Below are 27,801 nucleotides of genomic sequence, written 5' to 3'. Positions count from 1 at the left end.
CAAACTTGCATACCTTCAGAATAGTGTAGCACTATTATCAAATCTTCATTTGAACATCAGACAGTGATATGAGTAGTCGCAAGCTCAAACAGTCAGGGTAGGACCAGAAGTATTGTGGCAGAGTGGAACTCACAGGTAAAGCATACAACTGGCAGTATGCCCATGCAACATATGACTGTCAGTGTTGACCAATGCTGTTTTGAGACACACAGTGCTCAGTGCTGTTACTAGGGAATGCCAAATCCTGATGGGACTGTAGTTACTTTTCTCATATTCCAGTGAAGTTAAGGAAATTGGCCTTTTGTGCTCTGGTCTGATGTTGTCAGAAGAGAAAATCTTAATTCTTTTGTCATGTTTTCTAGAGCTTGGAGCGCACTTGGGAGGACAGGATCATCCTGATGGGCCAACAGGGGAGCCAGCAGAGGAGGACTCCAAATCTGGAGTTTCGACTGTAAACTCGAATAAATCACAGAAGACTGTTGACAGCTTTCCTAGTTCAGCCAAGTTCCAATTGGAGTATAGAGAACAGATGGGCATCCTAAAAGCTGAGAACATGAGGTAGATAACACGTCAATTTGTAAGATGTGGTGGATGAATTCAAAGAGAGAGATCTGGAAACAGTGTTTTGTGTCGTTTGATGCAGGTTACTACAGGAACTGCTGGATAGTCAGCGCACCTACCAGGCCCTCCTCAAGCAAGGCCTAGAAGAGCACAAACTTCAGATCCAAGTATTATCTCAAATGATGCAACAGTTGAACTTGGTCACTGGTGGATCGAAATCCCGCACAGACACTGGGTAAGCTATGAAACTCTTATTGTGTTTCTTTCAAAGTTTGTGATGGCTTTTCTTTCTTCTTTCTTGACTGGTAAAGTGTTTCTCAGTCAGTGGATGATTTCTTAATTTGCATTGGCCCACTAATTTTAATTATATATATACTTTATAATAGTATCACGTGTTTATGGCTCCATGACCAATAATAACAGATTTTGGATTGGATAATTGGCTGTATTAATGCCTTCTTCTACATTGACTCTTAATCAGAATCAATTACAACAGCTAACAATCAATGACTGCCTAAGACTCACTCCATTCTGACTGGACTATGACTCTTCTTTTCTGGCCTTTTTCTACTGTGACTGCTTTGAGCGATGACTGACTTACGAATGAATTATGACGGCTGACTGAAAAAAGACTAATCTCTTACGACCGAACTCTCCTTTTGTAATGTCGAGGCGAACCAAATAGAGACCACTATCTCAAACAGTTCATCTGTTATTGCGTCTGTTCATTGCTGTGGGAACATGCTTACCGAACTGTTGTCTAGCAATGGAGTATTCTGGCTTTCAGGTGCCATGTCATGCTCGTTATGACGGATATGTGTTTTAGCAAACCGTTGTCTAGTGGTGGACTATTCTGGCTTTCAGGCATCATGTCACAATAGTTTGAAAGTTAACTAGTGTGTAACTAGCAACTTTAATAATTTTTTGTTTCATTTTAACTAAATGGTTTGTGTTGAACATTTTCTTTTTTTTTATTGCTGGTGGGGTAGGACTAAGTCCCTTGTACTGCAGCCGCTTCTGGCTTATTGTACCAGTCCCAGATGATAGGTGAGGGTGATTGTGGAGCAATTGGTGGAATGAAGATTGGCAGGGGAAACTGAATTACTTGGAAGTGCCCCAGTGCCACTTTGTCCACCACAAATCCCACTTGACCAGAACCGGGATCGAATCCAGGCCGGAAGCCAGCGACTAACCGCTTGAGCCATGGCGCAGCTAGTGATGAACATTACTACAGTCTTCAAATGAAATATTACTCTCTGACTGAATTACACTTAATTTACTCTCCATCATATACCAACAGAAAATTTCTGGCAATTTAAAGTACTTCATACATGTTTATTAATAATCTCTAATTGAAAATGTTCAGTATGGTGATTATGTCATCCTTTTGGTCTTAATACTGCATAAAGGCATTTATTTATATATCGTAAGTATATCTGTTTAAATATGGTAGTAGCTATTGATTTGTAGGCTTTACGCTGAGCAATGTGGGACAGAGAAGGTATTGGTTCTTGGAAAACTCAATGCTTCAGTACCAAACTATGAATTGGAAAAGGTGGAGAACCAGTAGACCAACAAAAGTGATTGCATGAGCTCATTCATTTATTATGATCATCTGGCTAATAAGATATTTTATGCTTGAGCAAGAAACAACAACCTGTAGTATAGAAAACAGAAGAGCTGAGCTGTGCTCAAGCTTCACACAGCTTTCCAGGAAAAGCTTATGTAAATCTCTGCATATTCTGAGACTTGTGTTCCAAGGGGTGCGGAGTATGTGGTTAACTTCATGTTCCAGCCACTTTGCACCAAGTGAAGAGACTACAGTACCCATGTAGTGGGAGACTTGTTTGTTCCCAGAGCCAGTGAGGGTATTGCTGCCTTGCCACAAATCTAACCCAAGCTTATAGCCACGCAGCTCTAAAATCAGAATTATGATAGATTATTCAAGAATAATGTATCCAAAGTTACAGTTTTTGTAGTGCAGCAGAAGGGATCAGAGTCCTAAACATGGCATTGGCTTTCAGACTGTGTCATTCGGAACGCATTGATACCAGAACCTTAATATTTTGATATATGTAAACATCTTTCCATCCCCAGAACTATAATATTTTGTTTGAAAAGGTTCACATTTCAATTTTTCTTCTGTTTCAGTCACTGCATACAACCATTAGGGTTATCACTAGTAGTACTGCATTCTAGATATCATGGATAATGCTTCCCTCCCCGTCCCCCCACCAACAAAGAATGTATGAGAAACATAATTCTGTCTGAAAAGGTGTTTTCACCTTTGCAAAATGGCAGGGCTGTGTGGATTGTGTGAACCTTGTATGCTTGATTCTGAATGTGTTAAATTAATTAATTAGCAGTACTGTTTCAGCTGCAGAAGAAAAGTTATGGTAATGACTATTGAGTCCTTACAAAAGAACTGGTGGTTCTTTTGAAGACGAGTCCTACATCATCTCCAACTTGCATCCAAATCCATTGTCTCCAAAGGAACCTTAAATGAGTATTTCACTCTTCAGACTGGTTGAGTGGTTTGATTGCTGCCTTTACAGCTACAGTTCCCAGCAGTCTGGGTGCTCCTCTACCGAAGGTGCAGGTCATATGAGTCTCCTTCCACAGATCAGCATCACTGATAGCTCAGCTGATCCGAAGCTTATTGAGTGGCTTCGAAGTCTGCATCTTGATCAGGGTTCTGTTGATAAGGTAAGTGGTACTACCTGGTTATGTCATCTTGTGTGGAAGCTTTCTCTGTCCTTCTTCGACCTCCATTAGCACTCCTATATCTGTGTCCAGTGTTGCCATTCAGCCTTTTGTATATCTTCTCTCACTTGATCTCTTCACCTAATCCTTGTCTTCTGCAACAGGTAAAGGTAAAGTTATCTCTGGTCTTAATTAAGCACCATGCCATGATGACATATGGGAGAGTGTTGGTATAATTCCATGGTTCTTAACCTCAGCAGTATATGGAGGTGTGTGGTCAGTTACATGCCCCTTCTGCTTTACCGCAGGGGAAACAGCCACTGGTACCCATTGTGTAGGAGACTGGGTGTGCCATAGGACTAGTTTGGATGTCACGAAGAAGAGAAAAATCTCTTGCCCCAGCTGGGTATTGAACCCTCACTCCTCAGTTATCCATTGCATAGCCTAGTCACTATGCCAGCTGAGCTAGCCTTTCCATAATAGTCATATCCTAGTTACATTAATTTCAGCACCATTAAATTAGTACCATTATGTTGTGTTTGCGAGTGAACCGTGGTACTTATAATTTTGACTGTGGTGATTTTTATTTTCTGTGAAGACTTCTAAAGCCTGTCTGAATTTATGTGACAGATTTTAAATTGAATTGAAATTCTATCAAGCAGATTAAGCTGGAAGTCTTTCTGTTCAAGCGATATCATGTTATAGTGTAAAATGTGGTTAGTGATACAGGTGGTGTGAAATGAATCACTTTCCATGACATTTGTGTTACAAAAGTCCTCCTTGCTCCATAACACATGTTGAATCATGGCTTTGTATGAGCCTGAGTGTTGACTACACGTGAAAGCCTCATTAATTTGGTCACATGTCACACTCCAGTAAGTGTAAATATTATTCAGAGGTATGTTTTGTGATAGTTTGATATTATAAAAAATGCATTGCTTATAACCACTGACTAAAAATAATATATTTCCAATCTTCTTATAATTTCCATCCTAGTTCCTAAATTTTTGGGGATGGTTGTTTCGATCTATGGAAAATTCATTGAGGCCTGCAATAAGGTGTCACTAACCTCGTGAGCCCTTCATATAATTACACATATTTTGAAGTTATTCAGCCATTTTCACATTTTCAGGTTAGAAATCCTATGACAGTACATAGTGACATAACCCAGAAGTCAAAAATATGAATTTTTTCTACTGTGAAAACCTCAGATGTTGTAGATATGCTTATTACCTTATTTATTTGTGTAAGTTATGCACCTTTTTCGATGAGATTATTTGGACCTAAGAGAGATGAAGTGACGGAAGGGTTGAGAAAACTGCATAATGAGGAACTTCATAACTTGTACTCTCCACCAAGTATAATTAGAATGATCAAGTCAAGGAAGGTGAGATGGGCAGAGCATGTAGCACAAATGGGAGGAAAGAGGAATGCATATAAGGATATTGGCGTAAAGCCAGAAGGAAGGAGACCACTAGGAATACCAAGATGTAGGTGGGGGATGATATTAAAATGGATCTTAGAGAGATAGAATGAGATGGTATGGACTGGATTTGCCTGGCTCAGGATAGGGATCAGTGGAGGGCTCTTGTGAACACGGTAATGAATCTTCGTGTTCCATAAAATGTTGCTAAGTTCTTGAGTAGCTGCACAGTTTGTAGCTTCTCAAGAAGGGCTCAGCTCCAGGAGTGAGTGATGCACCTTTTTACCCCATAGATTGTGCCTAAAGTTATACTGTATAAAATATGCAACTACTGCTCATCGAATTGTAATTTTACTTGTTAGATGGAGGTGATAACAGTTGAATGTGTTTGTGGTACAGTATGAATATTTTCCCTGTGGATTCCACCACATGATTCCTTGACGGACACTGAGGTAAAGAAGCCCCTAGATGAAATTGATGATAATTGTCATGGAAAATGTGATTGAAGCTGAGTGTGATATCACATTGCAGGATGGATACTTGCTCGGATTGCTTCAATCACATGATCCCATAATGAACATTGAGACAAAAATGCCCCTTGCTAAAATTTCAACTGACACATAATTTCTGTGGAAAGTTCAATTCAGTTTGAATGCATTGTGGCAACATGGTATGAATATTCATGCCTGCAGATTCTGCTGAGTAATCCTTGATTAATACCGAGACAAAAGTAGTCCTTAATTAAACCTCATCTAATGCATAATTTTTGCAGAAAAAAAAGTTTCCCAAGTCCTTGTGCCATAATGTTTTTACATTGATCTTTATTTCTTCTTGAAATTACTTGTTTAAAAGCAGGATACATTATGTGCAGGTAAAACTTATGTGAGTGTAAATACAGTATTTCATTATATCATCTTTAATAGAGAACTGTGTTATTGTTGAGTGCCCTAACCCAGTTGTGTATGCATTTCCTCAGTTCCTGTTTGAAGAGTACTGCCTTGATGATGTTTTGCTGTATCTTACCCGTGAGGATCTCAGAAGGTTATATCTCAGGTGAGGATTTTGCCATAAAATAAAGCTATTTAACCCTTTTGCGCGGTTATTTAAATTCCGCGGCCGCGTCTCCGGCGGTAATATATTCAGCCGGCCATTTAAATTTTGCTCGAAAATGATTTATTCATCATTGTTCTTAAATTCTATGAGATAGGAACATGAAACTTTCACTAAAATGATCTTAAAAGGTGGTTTTATAACCTTACCTTATAATATGAGCGCCCTGTATCTCGGGAATGGAAGCAGGTTGTTTAGTATCTGAGCAGTGAATGGTACGCCTTGAAGGATGAAACTTTCACTAATTTGATCTTAAAAGATGGTTTTTATAACCTTACCTTATAATATGAGCGCCCGTTATCTCGGCAATGGAAGCAGTTGATTTAGTAGAATTTGAGCTGTGTAAGGAAGGCCTTGAAGCATTCGTATAACCCAACGGTGCCCCCCATTCACCACTCCAATTTGTGTATCTTTTCTTTGGCCCACACATCTGTGCGGCCATGCCTTCTTCCCCGTGAGGGGTATAGTTCAAGGAAATGTCTTTCCGTGACCCGTTTAGTTGCCAGGTCAGCTGTAGTAAATTCAACGTTACGAGTTATCATAACAAGGGGTTGTTGCTATGCCTTTGATATTCCATCCATTTTGGCGGCAGTAGATGTAGGGGTGACCACAGAATTCATGAAGTTATTCTAAGAACTGTCTGGTATGTAGTGAACGAAAGCAGAGCTTAGCTGGCTCAAAAAAATATTTATGGTCATCCCTCGAAACGACCACCAAGGTCAGTACGATAAAATGGCGTCAACTGGAGCGATAATACATGAAGGAATGAGTTCTTTTCCCACCCCACACACACCAGTATCGTCATAGGGGGTGACCATAGTGTTCTGCCTTAATTCGTGGCGTTTTTCTAAGAACTGGGTGCTATGTACTGTGCGAAATCAATCGATGTTGCAAGAATAAATTTTTGTACATCCATCTTCTAAGAATTCCAATTGAGTGTGTTAGTGTGGCCAGCTCAGGGCAATATGATATTATAAACACGGCACATATCACGTCTCTGCTGTTTATAAGTTCATAGGAAACAAAACAGGCCTTTCAGAACAGTAGAACGAGTAACCTCTCCCAAGAGCAACAGGAACTTTGCTGCAAGACAGGCATATGTAACGATCACTTAGCGCAGCTAAACTCCTGTCGTCGTTCTCGTTGTTCTCCTGACAACAGGCCAGCGAAAAATCTAACAATCTACAGCAAAACCATCAAATATTATGGGCGTTATAACGTAGGTATGCAGCTGGACGAAACATACACGTCAAACCCCCCCAGACGATTTAAATACCTGACGAAACATACACGTCAAACCACGCTGAACGGTTAATACTCAGCGACTGGAATATTTGAGTCTTGGTGTTTACACTGGGATGTATCATTTAGGTGTGCCATAGAACTTGCTTATAATGAAGGTACTCTCTAGAATGTACTGCCGCAGCAATGATGTCCTGGTACATCATTGGTCTAGGAAATGACTTTATGTTTTTTTAATGCAGAAAGTAATGTCCATCTCATTGTTTTGTTGATATCTTGTCTCTGTTTTTTGTAAAGATACTGCCCTGTATTGTGGCTACAATTTCATTATTTCAGATATTTTTACTTTGGAGTTATATGTTCTGTGCATAACAGTTGTCCAGACTGAAGTACATACTGAAGAGAATGCTATTTTGATAAAGTTTAAATATTTCCTGAACTTGCACGTTGAGAATCTTAGCCGCTGTTGTCAGCCACGCTCTTCATGTTGTACACGCTGACACAGTGTTTTAGTAACGGTAGCTCTTCACCAACTCATACTTCATATTTCAACCCCTCAGACTGGTTCCCAATACTCGTATATGCTGCTTACAACCTTTCTCCTAGAGCGGTTGTACATGTACAGGTACACTGTGTGCAGCGTCTTAAGAAAATCTTCACAGCTACTTTTTGTTAAGAGATATTGAAACTGTGTGAATTGCAGCATGTCCCACAGACTTTAATGCCTCATGTTATCTGCTGTCTTTCTTTATACAGGCAGCAGTCTTCATGCTTTTCCTCAAAAATATATTTAATTCACTTGGATTGTTTACAAAATATGGGAAATTTTGAACAGCTTCTGAGCAGGTTGCTACACAACTGTTTAAATGCTGATTGATAGAGTAGTGTAATGGTGGTTTAAAAACTGGCTTGAGATGTTAAAGCCACAGTGTCACAAATGAAAAGGTGTTTTATGATTTTTTATATAAATTCACTGTTATGTTTCTTTAGGGGTGGAGTTGAACTGCGGGTGTGGAAAGCTGTGTTAAAATGGCGACGAGAACACCGATCACCCTCAAACTCTGATCATGCAGGAAAGAATCACAGGTTGTCCCGAAATTCTACTCATGTAAATACAGATAAACTAGCAGCTTTCAGAAGAAACAGCAGTGAAAGTCCTGATGTTACTGATTGATTGTTTCAAAGTATTCAGTTTAACGTATTTGCTGTTGATGTGAAAGATAATGAATTATACTGCCATGAGACACTTAAGCCAGTTACATTTCAATTTGCTGTCTCAGAATGAATTAAATATATCTTGTAGTTGTAATTTAGAGATGGTTTGTTTTCAGCTGCTGAAACTGTTGTACAAGAAGTAACATGAGAAATGTTTAGTTTGCTTATTTAGTAGGCAAGACTAGTCACTTAGCAATATATATCATGCAGGACAATAATTTTAATAAGAGCACTCTGTGTAGGGGAGAGTTTGTATATATGTAAAGATTAAGTAAATGCTGCCTTAGCATTATAGATATGCTTTACTGAGCTAGAAGTCCTAAACAGTATGAAAATGAGGCTTCCTCCCAGTCCCAAGAAATGAAAACAGTTTTTAAACGAGTCATTCCATAAGCTGATTGCTTTTCCTCATGAACTATATTAAATTGTGTTCAGTGGATGCTCAAAAGTTATTTTGGTGATGCTCAGTGTTAACTGTTGTTTTGTTTGCATTATTTCCCCTTCATATGTTTGTACATACATTGTTTCAGGTATAACCTGGAAAGATGATTAGACATGAACATAGTTATAGAGGAAACATAACAGATACCTAGAAACCTGTGCAATACACATAACAAAAATTGTGGAATTTTCGCATAATCGCTTTTCCCTTTGATGACATCACAAAAAGAACAATATCTGACTATGTTAGATTTAAATTTTTCTGATGTGTATTTCAGGTGGTATTTGCTTTGTTTCTAACTCCATTCTCTCTTTACACAGTGTACATTAGAGTTCCTAGCTTAATATGTTTAACGTTCTTTATACAGTTAATCCTATTTTTAAAGGAATGTTTCAGTTTTATTTTGATGAGTGTATGTAAACTTAATAAGATGAGCAGGAGGTGTAACTGTATATTTCTCTCTTGTTGAAAGTTTATTCTTTGTAGGTTTTGGATAATGAGGAAAAGATGGTACATAAAGGTGGTAAATATCTTCCCCCCCCCACTATGAACAGCCAACTTGTCAGCCTTATGAGATTTGCATGTATTTGGGTCTGTGTCTTGGTGTGTTGCATGTGGTATCTGGTATAGGATGTACTGTGATGGTTCATTTGTTTTGGAATGACTTGTGTAATTTTCTCTTCTGTGATTTTCTTTCAGCTCTTCAGTAGATGATGGGTTTTGTTGTGGAACGTATTTATTTCTCATTGCACTTCTGGTATTGTATCTGTTACATTTTTCTGCTTCTTCTTCATCAGTGGATAAGTCTTCATAATAGAGAAAACAGATTGTTTCTCACACAATTTTTCCCCCCACAGTAGATCTGTCAAAGTTAAAGCAGGAAGAATTTAAGAGTGAGAGTTAGAAAAGAGAATAACATAACCCATGACTTTTAACAAGTTCTCTGTCTTTTTCACTGAATAATCAGTTGACAAAGAAGTGGTTATATATGCATAGGTATGTATGCTGGACAACTCTACTTGAAAGGTTTGTGGGATAATGCCTTTTGTGCTGGGATGAATCTAGGCTTGTGCAGGCTTGCATGGGAGAAGTTAGACATATATATATATATAACAGTATCATTGATTTTATATTAGTTAAAGATTTGTTTGAGAGTTTAGAATTCCCATAACATAAAGCACTTGGCATACAAGACTTTATATGTGGCTGATACTTATCCTCAGTTTCTGTACNATCTAACAATCTACAGCAAAACCATCAATTATTATGGGCGTTATAACATACGTGTGCAGCTGGACGAAACATACACGTCGAACCCCCCCAGACGATTTAAATCCCTGACGAAACATACACGTCGAACCACGACAACGGGTTAAATGTGAAAACAAAAAGAATTGATTCATATTTTTAACAAAATAAAGTAACATAATTAGCTGCAGTGAGTGAGTGTTTTCTTGTTCTTTGCAGTTAATAGCAGTAATGAATTTTTCATAACTATTGTCATGTGCACCAGCACTTTCAGATTAAGTAAGCAGGACTTACCACCAAAATAATACTAATACATATCTGAATGGATTGAGAATTAGGTTTCTTCTTAAAATTTTCTTAATTGTGACAAAAGTTTCTGGTTCAGTGTTGCTTTGATGCATCTGAATTTTTGTTCAGGAATGATGTACTCAAATTATCAAACAGGTTTTATATGTTCATAAGATTCTTCTTTCATTTATGACATGTGACTCATACTGGATGTACTAAATTTCAGTCCAAGCTTGTCACACAAGTGGAAGTCAAACCTGCACACCCCTAGATGAAACCCATATTCTTTGTCATTGTTATGCTGTCTTTTATGTCGGTGTTTGAATTGTTCTAATTTGTTCATAAGTGTGGCATTCTGCTGCATTATTAAAAATGATAAAGACCATGCAGTGATGTGGTGTACCACAAATTAGATGTCTTTCACAAAATCTATAATCATTCTTCTCTAATGGTACTAGATTTTTGATTAAATTGTTTGATATTGGTTAATACTCTCATTTACTTCAGTTAGCTGTGAAATAGTAATGGAAAATGTGATTTATGAAATAACTTTATTTTGTGTGTGTAAATTGAAAAATTGTTAGAAGGTTGATATTTGTGAATATACGTGTAGATTAAACACAGGTCAGTGTGTGTTAAGTTTTGATAATTTAATTTTGCTCTATATGGAAATGTCTGATTTCAGTAATGATCAGAAAAATGGTGTATATATTCAGCTTTACAGTAGAGCAATAAGAACCATCAGTTGTAATTGGAAAACAGATATTGGTATTATTGTAGATGACTTATTTTATCAGAAAACACCATAGCATGTAATGGGCTGCTGATAGATTTTGCTTGTGCAGGAGAATACAGGAAAATGTTTGTGCTATAGTTATTTGCTCCTGGAACTATTCTGTTTCATGCTAGTGGTGATGTTTAACACAGTTCCATACTGTGTAGTGATACTTTTACCTCAATGCCGAATTGAAAGAATGAGCAGATTTTCTAGTAAAATTCATACTTTTTTTTTACATCTTTTTGTTCCTCCTCCCCAAGAATATAAATATGCAAACTGTGCAACTTTCGGTTCCTGATCTAGTTAGTTTCAACTACTAATATTGAAAAATATAAATAAAAATTGTTTAAACCGCATGTGTAGCAATAAGGGTGTAATACGTGTTGTATTATTACATGTTGTGTACTTCAGAAGTGAAGTATTCTGTGTCCATTGTTAACAGTTTATTGTGGCTGTCTCCTGCATGATTAGGGAAATGAAAGTATATAAATATGAGATAAACAGATACTTCCATTTCTTAATGTGCCATGATTCATACTTTCTAATGACAGGACTTTTGTCATGTTGCTCAGTGCACATTTAATGTGAGACATGCACTGAGAAGATGAGTCATGTATTTCAGTACTCCAAATTCATCATTTCCTGGTTGCATACCGCATGATTTTGGCTCTGTGGAGTAAATGAAAAAAAATTTTTTTTGCTTCCTAAGAGTTGCTAAGATTTTCTGGAAGCCATCCAGTTCATGTTCTCTCAGTCAGAATACATAGTGGCCTAAGAGTCAATTAACCAAAACACTCTCTTGTATTAATAGGAATATTGAAATATATAAAGGCATAATTTGTAGAACGGTATCACAGCATTGTAAGTTGTGTGTTGAACATGGAGGATCTCATTTTGAACAGCTTATATAAATTCAGTAAGTAATAAAGACATTTCTGATGTATTTTAGTGAATATTTTACTAACCAATTAACTGACTTTCAGGCCACTCTCTGCAAATAAAATGAGCATGATGTTACATGTTGATCTTACACATTAGCAGGATGGTGTTTTTCGAAATGTGGAAGGAATATGACCGCCTCCATGGTCTAGTGGTCAGAGTTCCTGGCTACAGATCCAGAGGTCCTGGGTTCGATTCCTGACGCTACGAAATTTTCTGAGAAGTAGTGGGTTTGGAACAGGGTCGACTCAGCCTCAAGAAGATAATTGAGGAGCTGTTTCAAGTAAATAGTGGCTCCAGTCTAGAAGACCGAGAATAACGGCCGTGGGATCTGTTGTGCTGACCACATGACACCCACTATCCACAAAAGTTGGCACTAACTTCGCCAACATGCAGTGGTCACTCGATCAGTATAGTTCGCTTGTCGACTTCAGGCCACGGAGTTTGTTTTGTTTTGGAAGGAATAGTTAAGATGAATTAAAGCATTTTTTCAGTGTCTGTATGAAATTGGCTAAATATATATCACCCTGAACTCAGAATTTGATGTAGTACACATGACGAGGTTTGGCCCCTTGAAGTTCTTTACCGAGTCATATTTGGCATGGTATCCCACAATAAGTTCAAACATGGATCATATAAGAAATTCTGGAGTTCATTGTGATAAATTATTCACTAATTGGAAGCTTGTTATGTAGCGTTGTTTTTTTATGAAATGGATTTCTATGCACAGATATATTGTTTTATTTCATGCTCGACTGAAACCTCTTCTACAGAAATGCTGCTAAAGTAGAAATATTTTTAATGTGCTGAATACACATTCTTTGCAATTATGAGAAACAGAGTTAGCTTAGCCAATAATTGAGACTGGAGTTTAGTGACTAACCAATAAAAATGCGTGCATCTAAATTATGTTTTGAATATTGAACATTAGTTCAATGGGATTAAGAGTTTAAGGTATGAAATATTATTTTTGAGCATCATGTTGTATTTGTCAGTCATTGTATTTGTGTATATGTATATTATATTTTGCCATTTCACACCACAGCCTTATATATGGTTATATACAAGATCTTATCTCTTCACTACATGTTCCAACCTTGAAGATCATCAGACAAATATATATGTATTCTAATGAAACTGCTGTTAATGCTTATGTTATTGATATTGGTCAGTATACTCATGTGTTTTGTACTGAACTTAAATTGAAAATAAGATCTAAAAGTTTGTGATGATGGTACATTAGTACAAATATGTTTTTGGACATTATCCATTGTCTTGTCTTTATCTAAAAACCGTCCTGTTTATTTTTCAAAACACAACGTTTCGGAGACTGAATTCTGTCTCCATCTTCAGGTAAAATCTCATTTGGGCCCAATCGATAGAGCTAGTCCGGAAATAGGGACTAGTTTTATACACAAGCTTTTAAATTTAGGTTCAGTATGAAACTCATAACTATATTTGCCAGTATCAACATAAACAATAAACATCAGTTTTCTTAGAATACATACATTAACCTGATGACAACATTTCAGGTTAAAACATGTAGCTAAGTGTGATAAGGTATTGTATATGCTTTGTAATTCTGTACATGGTTGTGTGAGCTGATGAGTTTAAGGATGGAGCAATTGCTTTACAAGCAACTGTGTGAGCTTAAAATTTTGTGAAATGCTAACAAATTAATGCACTGGAATGGATATTCAGTTTTCTTATAAACTGTTTTCAGTAATCAGTATTTTTCATGAAATTTCTGAAGTTTTCTTTCATATGGATATCATATTAAATCAGTATTTAGAAAAGCCATTTGTATAGATGGGAATTTTTAGTATTCTCACAGCGATTCAGAGAAATGTGAGGGTATTATAATATACAAGAAAGTAAATGCTTTGTAAATGAAAAGTACTTTACCCCTGTGGTTTTGAATTGTTCTTTTGCTCCAGTCCACTCTATAAAATGTATGGAACAATTTAGAGGGAATTTTATATTATGTATTACTGTATGTAATGTTCCTCCGCAGGTCCCACAGCTGGGGTACTGCAGAAACTGACTGCCTTACTGATTTGTTATTTTATGCGTGTGTTCTGTGTTCACTTTTGTATAGGGTAGTCTTAAACATTTACTGATTTGTGGCAGTATACACTACGAATATGGAGCAAATACAAAATTGAGGACGAATATTGGTACTTGACCTGATGGACAGTGAATGTCAGTACCAACCCTACTGATTGTTCTGCATATGGCTAACTAGTCTTCCATATCTTGCTGCGCCTGGGCGAGAACATCTACAACCACATATTCATTCTTTGCTTCAGACAGGCCGTGCCATAGCTCAAGCAGTTAGTCGCTGGCTTGCCACCACGGCGGCCCAGGTTCAATCCCGGGTCTGGTCAAGTGGGATTTGTGATGGACAAAGTGGCGCTGGGGCGGGTTTTCTCCGAGTACTTCGGTTTCCCCTGCCAATCTTCTTTCCACCAAATTCTCCATCATCATAATCACCCGGGGTAGGTACGATAAGCCAATCAGTGGCTGCCATGCCAAGTGGACCCAGTTGGACTCCACCCCCCACTAAGCAATTTTTTTTTATTTGCTTCAGACAGTTGAAGTAATTGATTTAAACCATGTTTCATATAGGCCCTGACCTAATTAGTGGAGTGGAGTCCAGAGATCAAGGTAATCAAACCCTATTCCAATCCACTACTCTATAAAGTGCTTGTTCAGTCACTTGCTGACAGTCTCTGCAGAATAATGTGGAGCTCCATCAAGCTGACAGATGGCTAACAAACCCAGCATATCCAAGGAAATGTTTGATGTCACAATCAATTCCAGGGTGAAACAACTTATCAAATGTACACATTGTGTAACAGTTGTAGTGCATTTGCTCACTTTTGCATAGTTACGATACTTTGAAAACTGCTAAACTGACAGGTAAATAATGTTGGGAATATATGTATTCCATTTTTCTATAAAACTTCTGTTCCAAACATTTTTTCTTGATAAATATTTAGAGTTACAAGTTAAGCTTGAAATGCATGCAGGTACACATGTAGGTCTTTATGTAAAGTGTCTGTTGTTATTTTCTGATTTTAACCAAAATGAGAGTCCCAGAATCAGATTTAGTGGAAATCCTTAGGACTTCTCGTATTGTTTTAAGTGTACAGACGGGTGGAAATGATGGACTCTCCACAGGGATGTAGACAGCTCAGTCGCAAGATGTACTGTATTGGCCCGAATATAAGGTAATCCCCCCCCCCAATACTGCTCTTGAAAAAGAGGGGTCACATTTTCGGGTCTTTTAAGAGTAATTGTGAAGAAGGTGATTATGTGACTTCGATTGCTAATTCTAATGATATTTTTGAAAATACATAGAATTATGTTTAAGGTATTAAGTTTTGAATTCATTAATCCTTAATAATATAGTTTTTACTCCTTTCTGTTTACAGCGCTCAAAACAAAATGACATATCCAGTTTTGTTATTAAAAAAAAATTTCACAATGAATTTGTCAGGTTGGGTCAAGTAAATAGCTGCTTGCTCTTGTCAACACAGTCATTCTTGATTCCAGGTCTCACAAGACTCAACCATATTTTTCTATCTCATGACTCTTGAGAGTCATTCAACTACCTCTCTCACTGGAAAAACGGGGGGTTGCCTTATATTGACGCTTATATGTTAATCCACAGTACGGGTTCACCATAGGGCTGCTATCCTGGTGTTCAGTGGGAGTGTGTAGGTTGTCCTTGCTTTGTATCCTCTCTCATGCTTGTAGACTTTCCCTTAGGTATGGGAGATGGCTACATAATGTTTCTGTGTAAAAGCTGCTTTAATGCATTGAGCAGACTTTCAACAAAATTACTTTTGACATGAAATGTCCAGCACAGCACGACCCTGCTCTGCCCTCACACTGCTACATGTGGATTGGTGTCTTGTGAGCAGCCACTCAGTGTCTTATCATGTATACTCATTTCATGTGCCTAGAACAAATTGTGAAGAAACAGCAGTGCTTTAAACCCACGCTGTACATTAGTGGATACACTATGCATGTGTGTTTGTATATAAATGTAACATATTCATCCATCTGTTTAGATAATTTTTTAAGTGTTGTTTTTATTTATCTAGCCAATCAGCACCTCATAAAATTGTTTAGCTTTGCATGATCTTAGCAGTTTTGATATTAAGGTGCCTTCTTTGTGCCTAGTAGAGACATGTGTTCATATTTGTGCGTATATGAGTATGTACTGTACGCTTGCTGTATAGTCACATCTCATTTATTTTGAATTATTCATCTAGGATGCATAACTGATTGTTAAATATTTTCCTATAATTTTTCCATAAACATTGTTATGAAGATGCTGAAAGCGTGAAGTAACCTATAAAGAATTGATATTAAACAACCCTTAACTGAAACAAGTGTTTCTCTTCATATGTAGCTCTGCTTAATTTGTGTTGCATAGTGCACCTGCATGGGTGAACCTTGTGTTGCAGTATGTCCATGACCATTCTGTTTTTGGTCAAAGTTGAGACTGATTTTTTTTATAGAAATTGTAATAATCATGTCAAGACTGTGGGAGAGGTTTGTCACATGTCAGAATTTACTCCCAAAATTGAGATGTTATAGAAGAAGTCCATGGTAAAGGTACAGTTGTCCCTGAGCTTAACTAATTAAGCACTACACTGTGAAGGCGTATTGGCAAGAGGATGTATAGATCCACATTTTCTTTACCTCGGCACTAGCTAGAGATGAGTGGTCAGCTTCGCTGCTCCAGGCGCTTTACCTCTGGGGATAGAGCCATTAGATAAGTGGTTGATTGGACCCCAAAGCCATTCTGGATGACATGAAGAAGAGAACATCTTGACCCTACTGGGACTTGAGCTTCCACTCCTCAGTCATCCAGCCCATAACCAGTCCCTTTATCGACTATGTTATCCCCACTCCTAGAAGAAATCCATATGTAATTAAAATAAAGTGGGCCGAAATTTACTTCAAAATTGAGAAGTTGCAAAAAAGATCTGTGTGCATTATTCCAGTGAAAATTTGTGAACTGCAGTGGTCAACAACACTGTTTGTAAAGGCATGTAATAATATTATTCATGACATAAGAATATGGACCTTTCTGTCAATGAAATGAATGTGCCTCTACACTGTAACTTTTGTATTTCTTTCCCTGTTCTTGGAGCCAATCAGAATACTTATTGTGTGTCCAGGCTCTCAGTTTACTAGGGTGAAAAGAAAACATGACTGTGTCAGATGGATGTTAATGTAATATGCAAAGCATGTCTATTAACATTTATTCATTTTTTAACAGTTTCAGGTGACTTTCATCTTCCCGGTCCTCTGTGACATAACATAATTTGTAGATTTAAAGAATACTGTCTGTGTGCTGATCTGTTTCACAGTTCTGTAAACAGAACTGCATGTGTAAACTTTGTTCATTTGTCTCTCTTATTTTATGTTTTGAAATCTGAAATAACTTAAGAGTCTCTCTGTAACTTATGTGCCTTTATATAAACTTGACTGATAAAGCAGCTGATTTGTTGAACATCACATTTAAAACTTTAATGTTTGTGTGTTTTATGGTCACAAGAAAAAAGTGTCATGTTAACTTTTATAAGCAAATTATTGTAAATATTTTATACTAACATTCAGACAACAGGAACATTATAGCCATGACACAATACCCAAGATTGTGAGAAAGAGGAAATGGTACTATGAATTGTAATTTAAATTAATTTGTTATTTAAGTATATCATATCTAGTTTATTTGGTGCTAATCACTTCTGTTGGTACATTGTCTGTGGATGTGTAATCAATGTACAATATGTAAATAATGCACAGCAGTTCACCACTGACACTATGGCGTTCTTATCAGGAGCATGACTCTGTGAATACTAGCAGTTGCATAGATTATCAGAGAAAAAGGAAATGCAGTCTAGTGCAGCTACCAAATGAAAACCCATCTGCATTTTAAAATTTTGTCCATAAAAATACATGAGCTCTGTAATTTTGAACATAGCTATTAAATGGGAGCCTTACAGTTTTTGAACACATTTCACAGTGACATCAGGTATTTTGTAACACTGTTTGAAAGTTTATTTCCATAATAGCAGCTCTGATTTGTGTAGGGTTTGAAGTTTGCATGTGGAATAAATTCACTACAGTTCTCATGTGAGCATCACATCAATATCGAACACTGTACAATGCTGGCAGTGCCACATCAATGCTGAACATTGTAAATTGTTCAGCTTTGTTGTTGCTGAGTGTGTAAGGTAATTTTAGTACATCTCTGTTTTTCATTTCTAAGGCCATTGGATATTTGTTCCTGTTGTTTGCCAGGAAATAAAATGTGTAAACATATGTGGAGAATACGACGGTAGCTCCCCTCTGCGGATTATGCATTCATAGAACATATCTGTACAACCTTCATGGAATCCTTTTTGCAGTTTTGGAGTACCAGTGCAGTGTAGAAACCAGGAGAGCTCAGTCATTATAGGAACTATATCACATACTGGATGACTAAAGAATTGGGATTGTGTTCCTGGCAGGGTCAGGAATTTCTGTCCTGCACACCTTTCAGACTGTCCAGTGGGTATTGGAGACTTTCCTCTGTGCAGAGTGTCTTGGGATGTGAAGCTGGCTTCATGCCTTCATATAATGCTGATGTTAAGAATACTGGAGTGGTACATCCACTCCCCCATACGTATTAATTTGTTGGTGCTTAAATGTGCGTGAGGATAGCTTTGCTTTTACTAGCACTTCCTTGGCACTACAGCCCCAGTGGGCCTAGGCCTGCCTCCATGAACTTCTCCGTTACTAGCACATTACCCTGCTGGAAATATGAGTCATTCTACCCTTCTTAAAGTAATTGTTCAAATGTTTAAAACACATCAGTAGTCTCTGTTGTTCTATTTCCTTCTTCTGGCAGAGAGCATATTGTCAAATGTTCAGGGTTAGTGTGACAAATAATGGGTTCTGGATTTGATGATTAGGTTTATTGGCACTGCTTTACAATTACAATCCATTATGATACCTCACACTCAATGACTGTCTGCAGCTTGCTCCATTCCTTACTGGACCATGAGTGTGTTCTCTTTCTGATGAATCACTGCTCACACATTGAACTCTCATACAAATGAATTGCAGCTCTTTTATAACTTCCAGGTGTCCAGAATATAAGCCACCATGTCAGACAGTTCCTATGTTATTATGTTTGTTGTCACGGAAATCTGTGTTTATCGACTTGCTACCTAGCAACAACTCGTTTGTTGCTATTTGTTGCAGCGGGAACGTGATTACCTAGCTGTTGCTCAGCAGTGGACATCCACAATGGCTTCACTATTCCAGCTTTAAGGCGGTGTTTACCCAACCGTTGCCTAGCAATGGATTATTCCATCACATTGTGAAGAAGGCCTGCCCTAGATGAGACCCAAGACATGAGACTGTCTCTACCAAGAAAGGAATCTGTTCTGCTCCCTTCACTGGAATTCATTTCCATAATATTGTGGGTTTTAAATTACAGCTTAAGACAGTGTACAGAGGTCAAGGAATAGCAATAAATGCTGTGTCATATAACTTGAAACATAAACTGTTTATAAAGGCTGGTGTTGCTGAGGTCATAGCGTTGACCAGAAAGCCATAACATATGTGATGAACTGCTTTGTACATATACAAGTGGTAGTAAAGTTGTGTGCTGTGGGTGTAAACTGTATAAGTTTAGTGACTGGGCAGCAAGTGAAAAGTATGGAGTGCTTGGAGACAGATTTCTGGACAGTGACTGCATACCACTTATGTGTGGTAGATCCTATTTTAATTATTTTTTTTATTGGAGTTATTCATTTTGGAATTTAAAATTTCTTTTCATTCAAATTATAAATGAAGCACAGTCAGATCGTACATCTTTATTCTGTTTCATGTTGCCTCATTTTACAATAAGTTCACTTATTAACAAAAATAATGCTTTCAGATCATTATAATGTTCCTTATAGAGTTATTTAGTTTTATTACCATTGTCAGTAGGTCCTAGATAATTATGCAACTGACATGTTTTGCCAGTTTGTAATACTGTTTTAAATACATTTCTTATTTGTTTCAGACACAAAATATGGTTTTTGTCATAGTAATTGCACATGAGAGATTCATGTTGAACATATTTGACATTTTATATTGTGACGCATTATCTTACGTCCATCACCATGACAACCGCTACAATCAGAACGCACATTACCACGGCAATGAATAGGTGGGAACTGTGGAGTTCCCACAGCAACAAATCATAGTAACGAATTGTCGTTGAGTAACAACGGGAAATTCTGCACTTCCAAAGCAACGGATTGTTGAACCAGCAGAAATAATGCACTTCCGAAGTAACGAGTCAGTCTTCAGAAGGCCGCCGCCGAAAGCAGTCTAGTATTGGCCGAGATATAGTGGAAGCAGTAATTGTGATACTGCAAGTAATAATAATTGTAAAGTGTGTGAGTGTATGAGTGAAGCACAATAAAGATTTGCTAAATCTGAGACCCACGTGAAGTTATTTGTCACGTGACATACCCCAACACGTGACAACTGGTGGCAGAAGTGGGATTAATCGGATCAGTTAGGATTCTCAGGCGAATGTGAAAGTTATTAGACTAACGCCACCTCGAGTGTTATAATGCCACACGAGCTAAAATGGAGTCACAGCAGATGATGGAACTGCTGCTGAAGGAAATCAGAGCTGGCCAAGAAAAAGCGGACACCAGACATGAGGAAATATTGGGCATGCGAGAAGAGATTAAAACCAACCAGACCAAAACAGATGCAAAGCTCGAAGATCTTATGGAGAGAATAGAGAAGACACAAATTGAACTACAGACAGCAGAAATCTAGCACCACGCAAGAACAAAGAAGCTCCAGGAAGACCTCATGAAAACCTATAACGAAACCAAGGAAGTGCCGTTAGGCTGTTCGGAAACGGCCAACCTTTAGAAGGGAGCAATATGACGTCCATCACCGCAACAAACGCTACAATCGGAATGCACACTTCCACAGCAACGAATAGGTGGAAACTGTGGAGTTCCCACAGTGACAAATCGTAGTAACGAATTGTTGAGTAACAACGGGAAATACTGCACTTCCAAAGCAACAGATTGTTGAACCAGCAGTAACGACTCAGTCTTCAGAAGGCCGCCGCCGAAAGCAGTCTAGTGTTGGCCGAGGTATAGTGGAAGCAGTAATTCTGATACTGCGGGTGATAATAATTGTAAAGGGTGCGAGTGTATAAGTGAAGCACAATAAAGATTCGCTAAATCCAAGACCCACGTGAAGTTATTTGTCGCATGACATACCCCACACGTGACAATATTGTATGGCATAATAATGTAAAAGAAGTTTATATACACCTGCAATTTTTTAAGGCAGTTTTATGTAACCATGTAAAATTATTCATACAAATTAAGGACTTGCGTGTGTCATTTGGAAAGTAGGGGTTGCATATTGAAAATTCAAATAAAAATAATCAGATTCTTGGGTAATTCATTTCTTGCTTTTATGACAGTGTTCACCTGGTGTGGTCCATGGTCCTGCCATGTACTAACTAGATGTGCTGTGATGTCATGGATTTCATTACTTCAGCACAACTCATCAGCTCTAAAGTTTTGAATGTAGGTAGGTCACTCGATGTTTCTGCCGTGTCTAGCAATTGGTTGTAATTACTTCAGACATGTGATACTGCATCCAGGCTGAGTTCAGTGCTTGCTTCTTCCCTATTGCTTGCTTGGCTTCCTCTTTGACCCTGAAAATGGAAGCAGTATATTTCACTAAAACTTTAGTGAACTTCTACTGGACTACATGGCATCACATACATGTCACAGTCAGTTATAGCACAAGTTCTTGAAATTAGTTTAAATTCATCATTGTCCTGACAGGTATTGACATTCACAGTGCTATCCCCAGGGAATGATATTTCTCGAGCTTGGGTGAGACAGAGTCCACTTTGTACGTTTGCCACCATTTTGCCTATTGTGCCAATCCCAGATGATAGATTATGAGTGTGGAGCAGTCAGTGGAATGAGAATTGGCAGGGGAAACTAAAATACTGGGAGAAAGCCTGCCCCAATGTCACTTTGTCCACCACAAATCCCACATGACCTGACGGCTCAAACCCTGACCACTGCTGTGGGAAGTTGGTGACTAACTGCTTGAGCTTTGGCATGGGCAGGGTTACGTACTTAGTAATACAAAAGTAACTAGCTCAAGGTTATATTCCATGATCATAAATCAGTTCTACATATAAAAACATCATGCTCTCTGAGCAGTGTATATTAAAATTCCTTTATGCAATTCAGAGATTCGTGTTCCAAAGCCATGTAAAAAGCTATGTATGAGAATGATGGGTTGTTGAGGAGACAACAAGGACGTTCATTGAGAGAATCTGTTGAACTTAAGGTGTGTAAGTTTGAGGTTGTACTTGCTAGGAGCTCTGTGTTGTATGTGGATGATGTTTGCTTGAGCATGGTTGCACCTGAACTGTCCCTCAACATAATATATATATATATAATTGTAGTGCATATTGATTCTATTCTGATAGGAAATGTGGTTGTTGTGGTAGACACAAGACAAAAGAAGTTCTTCATGATGATAGTTACCATTTTTGGAATTATTTTTTTATGGGTTGCCAACTTAATGCTAGAATCAAAATTCTGTTTTCAGGGTCTCCTTGATCTTTAGCCGAATTTTCTTCTTGTAGGTTTCTTAATTCTGTATTATTTTCAGCTTCCTTTCTTCTCCCATTCTGTGTACAGTGTGTTAATATTTCCCCCCACCCTCCCTTTTTATGTATTTGTTTATTACCATGAAATTAGGGCAGTAAATGATCTACTTCAGCCTTGGAATTATGTCTATCCCCTTAAATGCTCCCTGCATTTCCACTTCTGATGCATCAGAAATCAAGTTCTCTTGGTTGTATAATATCTTTACCATTCTGATATGGTGTACCCAGTTTTGTTCATACTTTGCTAAATTATTTTTGGTTTGGGTCCATGTTGAATTCTGACATACCTTCAGTCTGTATTGTAATAAACTGTACCATGCTATATGGTTCATAATTTTATTTAATCTTTGCTGTCTCTCATCGTCGTGTTTGAATTCACAACCAAATAAAAGTAATGGGATAGATAAAATATTCCATAATTTCAGTAGTCACTTCAAATGTATTGTATTGTACAAGGTTACTATAAATGATTCATTCGTTTTTAAAACGCCATATTTTCCAAAGTATTATACGTACAAATATGATTGATATATAAAAAGAACCGTAAACTCACTAAGTTTGTATTTTGTGCACCAGTTGGCAGCACGAGTTCAGTGCCTTTATAAAATGGCGACAAAGCAAGAAAAGAGTTTTTGTTTGTTGGAATATGCGAGATGTTCGTCTGTTATAGCAGTGCAACGCACATTCAAAAGAGTACGGAAAAGAACCGCCATGTAAACAAAGCATTTTGTGGTGGTATCGGCAATGTTCGTCGCTACCTAAGTAATTAACTTCGTCATCGCTGGATTGGGCGTGTTGGTGAGGATGACGTAGCACTGTTCACTTGGCCCCCCAGATCACCTGATTTAACGCCTTGCGACTTCTTGCTTTGGGGGTACATTAAGGATCGTGTTTACATACCCCCCTGCCAAGAACACTAGTAGAGCTGAGGGAACGCATCGATGCTGCAGTGATGACCATTGACAGGATGATGCTACAAAATGTGTGGAACGAGCTCGACTACAACCAGGACGTGTATCGTGTGACGCAAGGGGCACACATAGAACATTGTAGAGTGTGAAGAAAACTTGGTGAGTTTACGGTTCTTTTTATATATCAATCATATTCGTACATATATTACTTTGGAAAATATAGCGTTTTAAAAACGAATGAATCATTTATAGTACCGTGTATATTTTCTTTAATCTTAACCATTGTATATACTTCAGGTGACCAGTATGCTAATTTTTAACAGTGTTGGCTTCTATATGTGTTCCTTTCAATTCAATTTTATTCATCTTTTTTGGCGAGACTATTGACATAAGATATGTCATATGTACAAATCTAAAAGTAACAAATATTTCAACTAAGTTCCTCGATAGTACGATACAGAACAGATAAAAAACATAGAAACAAACCAACTCAAATGTATTTTGCAGATTAACATGACATATGTCATCTGAAGAGGTGTATTTTAAACTGCTTCCACTTCTGTAAACTTATTTTGGAATTTATTGTATAGTAAAATTCCCATACTCAATATGCTTTTCCTGAAAGGATTTGTTCTGCAAAACTGAACATGGAGGTTCAGCTTTTGGCATGTGTTATGATTGTAAATTGCGGCATTGAACATCTTGCACAGATTGGATGTCTAAATACCAGTACCAACCTCAAAATGCCTTTCCACTTCTCCTTTGTCTGATATGCTAATTATTGCATACCATCTTCAACAATTTTTCTTCACCCATTTTGTCTGCATTACAATTACATCTCCTTGATGCAGTAATTTCTTTCCAGCTGTATTATATTGTGTGTTTGTTTTCTTTTATTCCTGCCCTTCAGTGCTTCAAACCATTATACTGACTATTCTAATTTTATTAATTTTAATAATAATACTGTCTTCAGTGAAGGATTCTCTTATTCTCTTTTCAAATCAGACATCTTAATTGCTTGTACTGCTGTTTGCCCTGTGAGTTTATAATTCCACGCTATCTTCAGTCACTTTTCTTCATTCATTCTGTCTAAAATGCTTTTTCATCCGGATGCAATAATCTTTTTGATTATATTATATTGTATTTTCTGTTATCCTTCTGCTAGATGCTCAGGCCATTGTATTGTTGACTGTTCTAGTTTCTTAATATCTTCTCTTTTTCTTGTCTTCGTAGATCAGACACTGACTAACACTACCAGCTACAAAATACACATAATATTTCCAGTGTTTGTGTCATCTTCCTCTTTTTGCCCTATAAGATTATAAATTAATACTATTTTCAGCTACTTGTTTTTACATCTCTTCCTACATTCTTTATTGATATAGGTATTGATAGGAGACCTGAAACATGCACTGATGTTTCACAAAGCTGCACTGATGCATTAATGGCAACAGGATTACTCCTCCATTGTGTCTCAACAAACTTTGCCCCGCACTGAACAATTTGAAACTGTCATAAAACCCCAAGCTTTTGAGCAGTGAAATAGTTTTAAAAAATATATTAGGAGCAGCTGCCTTCAGAAGAAATTTGTCTTTCAAATATACTCTTATAATATCATGCAGTATTTGAAGTCTGAAAGTGATATTTTCCGCATTATGCTACAGTTGAGTATTTTTTTATAATTGAAAGAGTTATCTCTGTAAGATATGTTATGCCATTCAGTGTATATTTAAAACTTGTTATTGCATAATTTCATGGGGCTGTAGTTATTAAACATGTTACATTGTTTAACCATGACCTGTTAAAGCATTAAGTTTGTGAAACTGCATTGAATTAGTTTTAATTGTTAAAATTGTTATCTTAATAGAATTCTGTATGAAATTTATATATGTATATTTGTCATGTGTAAATAGAATCTCATATTTTCTTTCCTTCCTTAATTTATTTTATTGCTGTTACCATCAGTACTGCCTTCCAGGGTGTAATGTCATTGAACTGCTATGAGACTATGCATCATTACATGCAGGAAGACAGTACTGTTCATTCCTTTCACTAAATGCCAGTTTCAATGGTTAGCACTCATACTCCTTAACCGGAAGGCCCCAAGTTCAAATCTTGGTAAATATTCAACCATCTTGCAGCTGGTTCTTTTTGTAGTTTCTTTGGACCCCTTTGGGTAAACAGTGAGATAGTATTTTAAAGCAGGCCATGATCACCTGCTTACCACATCAAATCCATCATTCATAACCATCTCACCATTTTCATTATTTAGTATCCAGAATTATTTCAAAGATTAGTTGGATTTCACACTCTTTGTGTGTATGGAGTATTATTAGTGTTTTCAGAAGTAATTTGGTGAATTTATCTGCTGAAATAATTTTCTTTGTTGAAGAAATTGTAATAGAGGTGCTTTGTGAGGTTGCATACTTACTTCCTCTCTTGGCTCTTGTTAGAATTGCGTGTTAAGCAATCACAGCCCCTCTCCAAAAGATTACATTAGTTTCACATACATATCAAGCTATACACCCCATAATTTGAAAACTTATTGTGTTTTTTGCACATCTGGTTTCGTCTGTTTAGTTGGTGTCCAGTGTAGTAAGTGTAGTAATTATTCTTGTAATGTTTCACAATGTAGCAGCTATTTTGATAACATGTGCATCAGTGTACACAAAGTACTTCAAATTTAATTATTTATCGACTGAAAGATGCAAGTCACATGTACTTATTCACGTTGTATATGTATGTAGAACGCTTCCCCATCCCACCTACTTTTTCCACACCTATAAATTCCATCTGCAGTGCAAGAGACATTACAACGCTCATTAAATCTGTATAACCCAAGTTTTAACAGCGACATTTAGGGAAGAGGGAGGGAAAAATGGACGCAAGTTATAGACCGTGAAATTACACATATGCCTGCACAATTAGAACTTGAAATTTGTTTGATACAATTCTCCTACAAAGCGCTTCCTCGCACTCCATATTTTTTATCCACTTGCTGGATTTCACAATTATTTTTCATTGAGGATAATTGTAGGGAGAACTCACCCAACAAAACAGCTGCAAATTTGGGAATTCCTCGCTTCGTGTTCCATGCAACAACTACCTACAGCAAACTGTAGGTGGTAAGGCTGTCAGCCTTAAGTGCCAACCGCCCTTTACCCTCAGGAAGATTTCTGGTACTCATTTCTGTTAGAGGCTGAGTCGACCCCAGGGTCATCACCTAGTACAAGACTTGGCGTTATGGCGGAATAGCCATTACATCTGGTATGGAGGAAATACTATTACCCTATTTAAGAATCTGTTCGTGATATAATAGTTACATCCCTTGCGGAAGAAATGCCAGTATGCGATACAGGAAACCTAGCCATTGTCATATATAATTTAAATCCGTTTTGGAAGAAGTAAGAACATATTTCGAAAAACCATAGTAATATAATAATTAATTTCTGTGTCAAGAAGACTTAAGGACTTTATTAATAAAATCGATTCAGGAAGCTATGACCACAATTTACGTTGTAGAGGAAGTGCCACTGAGTTCATTCATGTTGGACTTGAGGTTCTCACAGCAGTGGCTATGAAGGATTCTTTCTTCTTGTATGTAACTCTTCGCAACTGATCTGCTTTGCGAACTGATGCATGTCATATCTTTTGTAGTCAACCTTTCGAAAAGAGAGCCTTGCTTAAGTGTACTGGAAATACCCAGCGACATATCAATACTAGAAATACGTTAAACATAGACTCGTATAACTTTCTGTCGATGACGTAACAGCCTATGCCACTAAGTAGAGATGACGCACTCTCGTTCATACAGCAGATAGAGTATATCATTTAGTGCGGTATAATCAATTATCTTTCTGGTAATGACGTAACGGTATAAGTCACTAAGTGACAGTGTCCTATCCTTTTCTCTTTAAATTCGTTTAGTGGGGGGTGGAGTCCAATTGGGTCTACTCGGCACGGCGGCTACTGATTGGCTATTGTAGCCTGTCCCGGGCGATTATGATGATGGAGAATTTGGTGGAATAAAGATTGACAGGGGAGACCGAAGTACTCGGAGAAAACCCGCCCCAGTGCCACTTTGTCCACCACAAATCCTACTTGACCAGACCCGGGATCGAACCCGGGCCGCCACGGTGGGAAGCCAGCGACTAGACCTATCCTTGTTCCCATAGTAGAGTAGACTGAGTATGCCAAATTGGT

The 27,801-nt window shown here is 37.6% G+C and overlaps 1 protein-coding gene across 9 annotated transcripts in view; it reads left to right on the top strand.

Annotated features, from left to right (window-relative positions):
- LOC111866348 (mitogen-activated protein kinase kinase kinase 15) overlaps positions 1-20,454 on the top strand; it is an 81,325-nt gene extending 60,871 nt beyond the window's left edge. For 8 of the 9 annotated variants that reach the window (XM_033752217.1, XM_033752216.1, XM_033752209.1 and 5 more), the window contains 6 exons: positions 363-558; positions 644-796; positions 3,117-3,267; positions 5,664-5,740; positions 8,030-8,125; positions 9,396-9,922. In XM_033752217.1, the coding sequence (XP_033608108.1) occupies positions 363-558; positions 644-796; positions 3,117-3,267; positions 5,664-5,740; positions 8,030-8,125; positions 9,396-9,510 (788 nt within the window). In that variant the 3' untranslated portion in view covers positions 9,511-9,922. Of the gene's footprint in view, positions 1-362; positions 559-643; positions 797-3,116; positions 3,268-5,663; positions 5,741-8,029; positions 8,126-9,395; positions 9,923-20,032 lie in introns of those variants that run through there. The other variant, XM_033752215.1, reaches the window with a different exon arrangement.
- The last annotated feature ends 7,347 nt before the right edge of the window (positions 20,455-27,801 follow it).

Source organism: Cryptotermes secundus, unplaced genomic scaffold (genome assembly GCF_002891405.2).
Source record: "Cryptotermes secundus unplaced genomic scaffold, Csec_1.0 scaffold96, whole genome shotgun sequence".
Classification (NCBI taxonomy): Eukaryota; Metazoa; Arthropoda; class Insecta; order Blattodea; family Kalotermitidae; genus Cryptotermes; species Cryptotermes secundus.
This window is presented reverse-complemented; position numbering and strand designations above follow the sequence as displayed.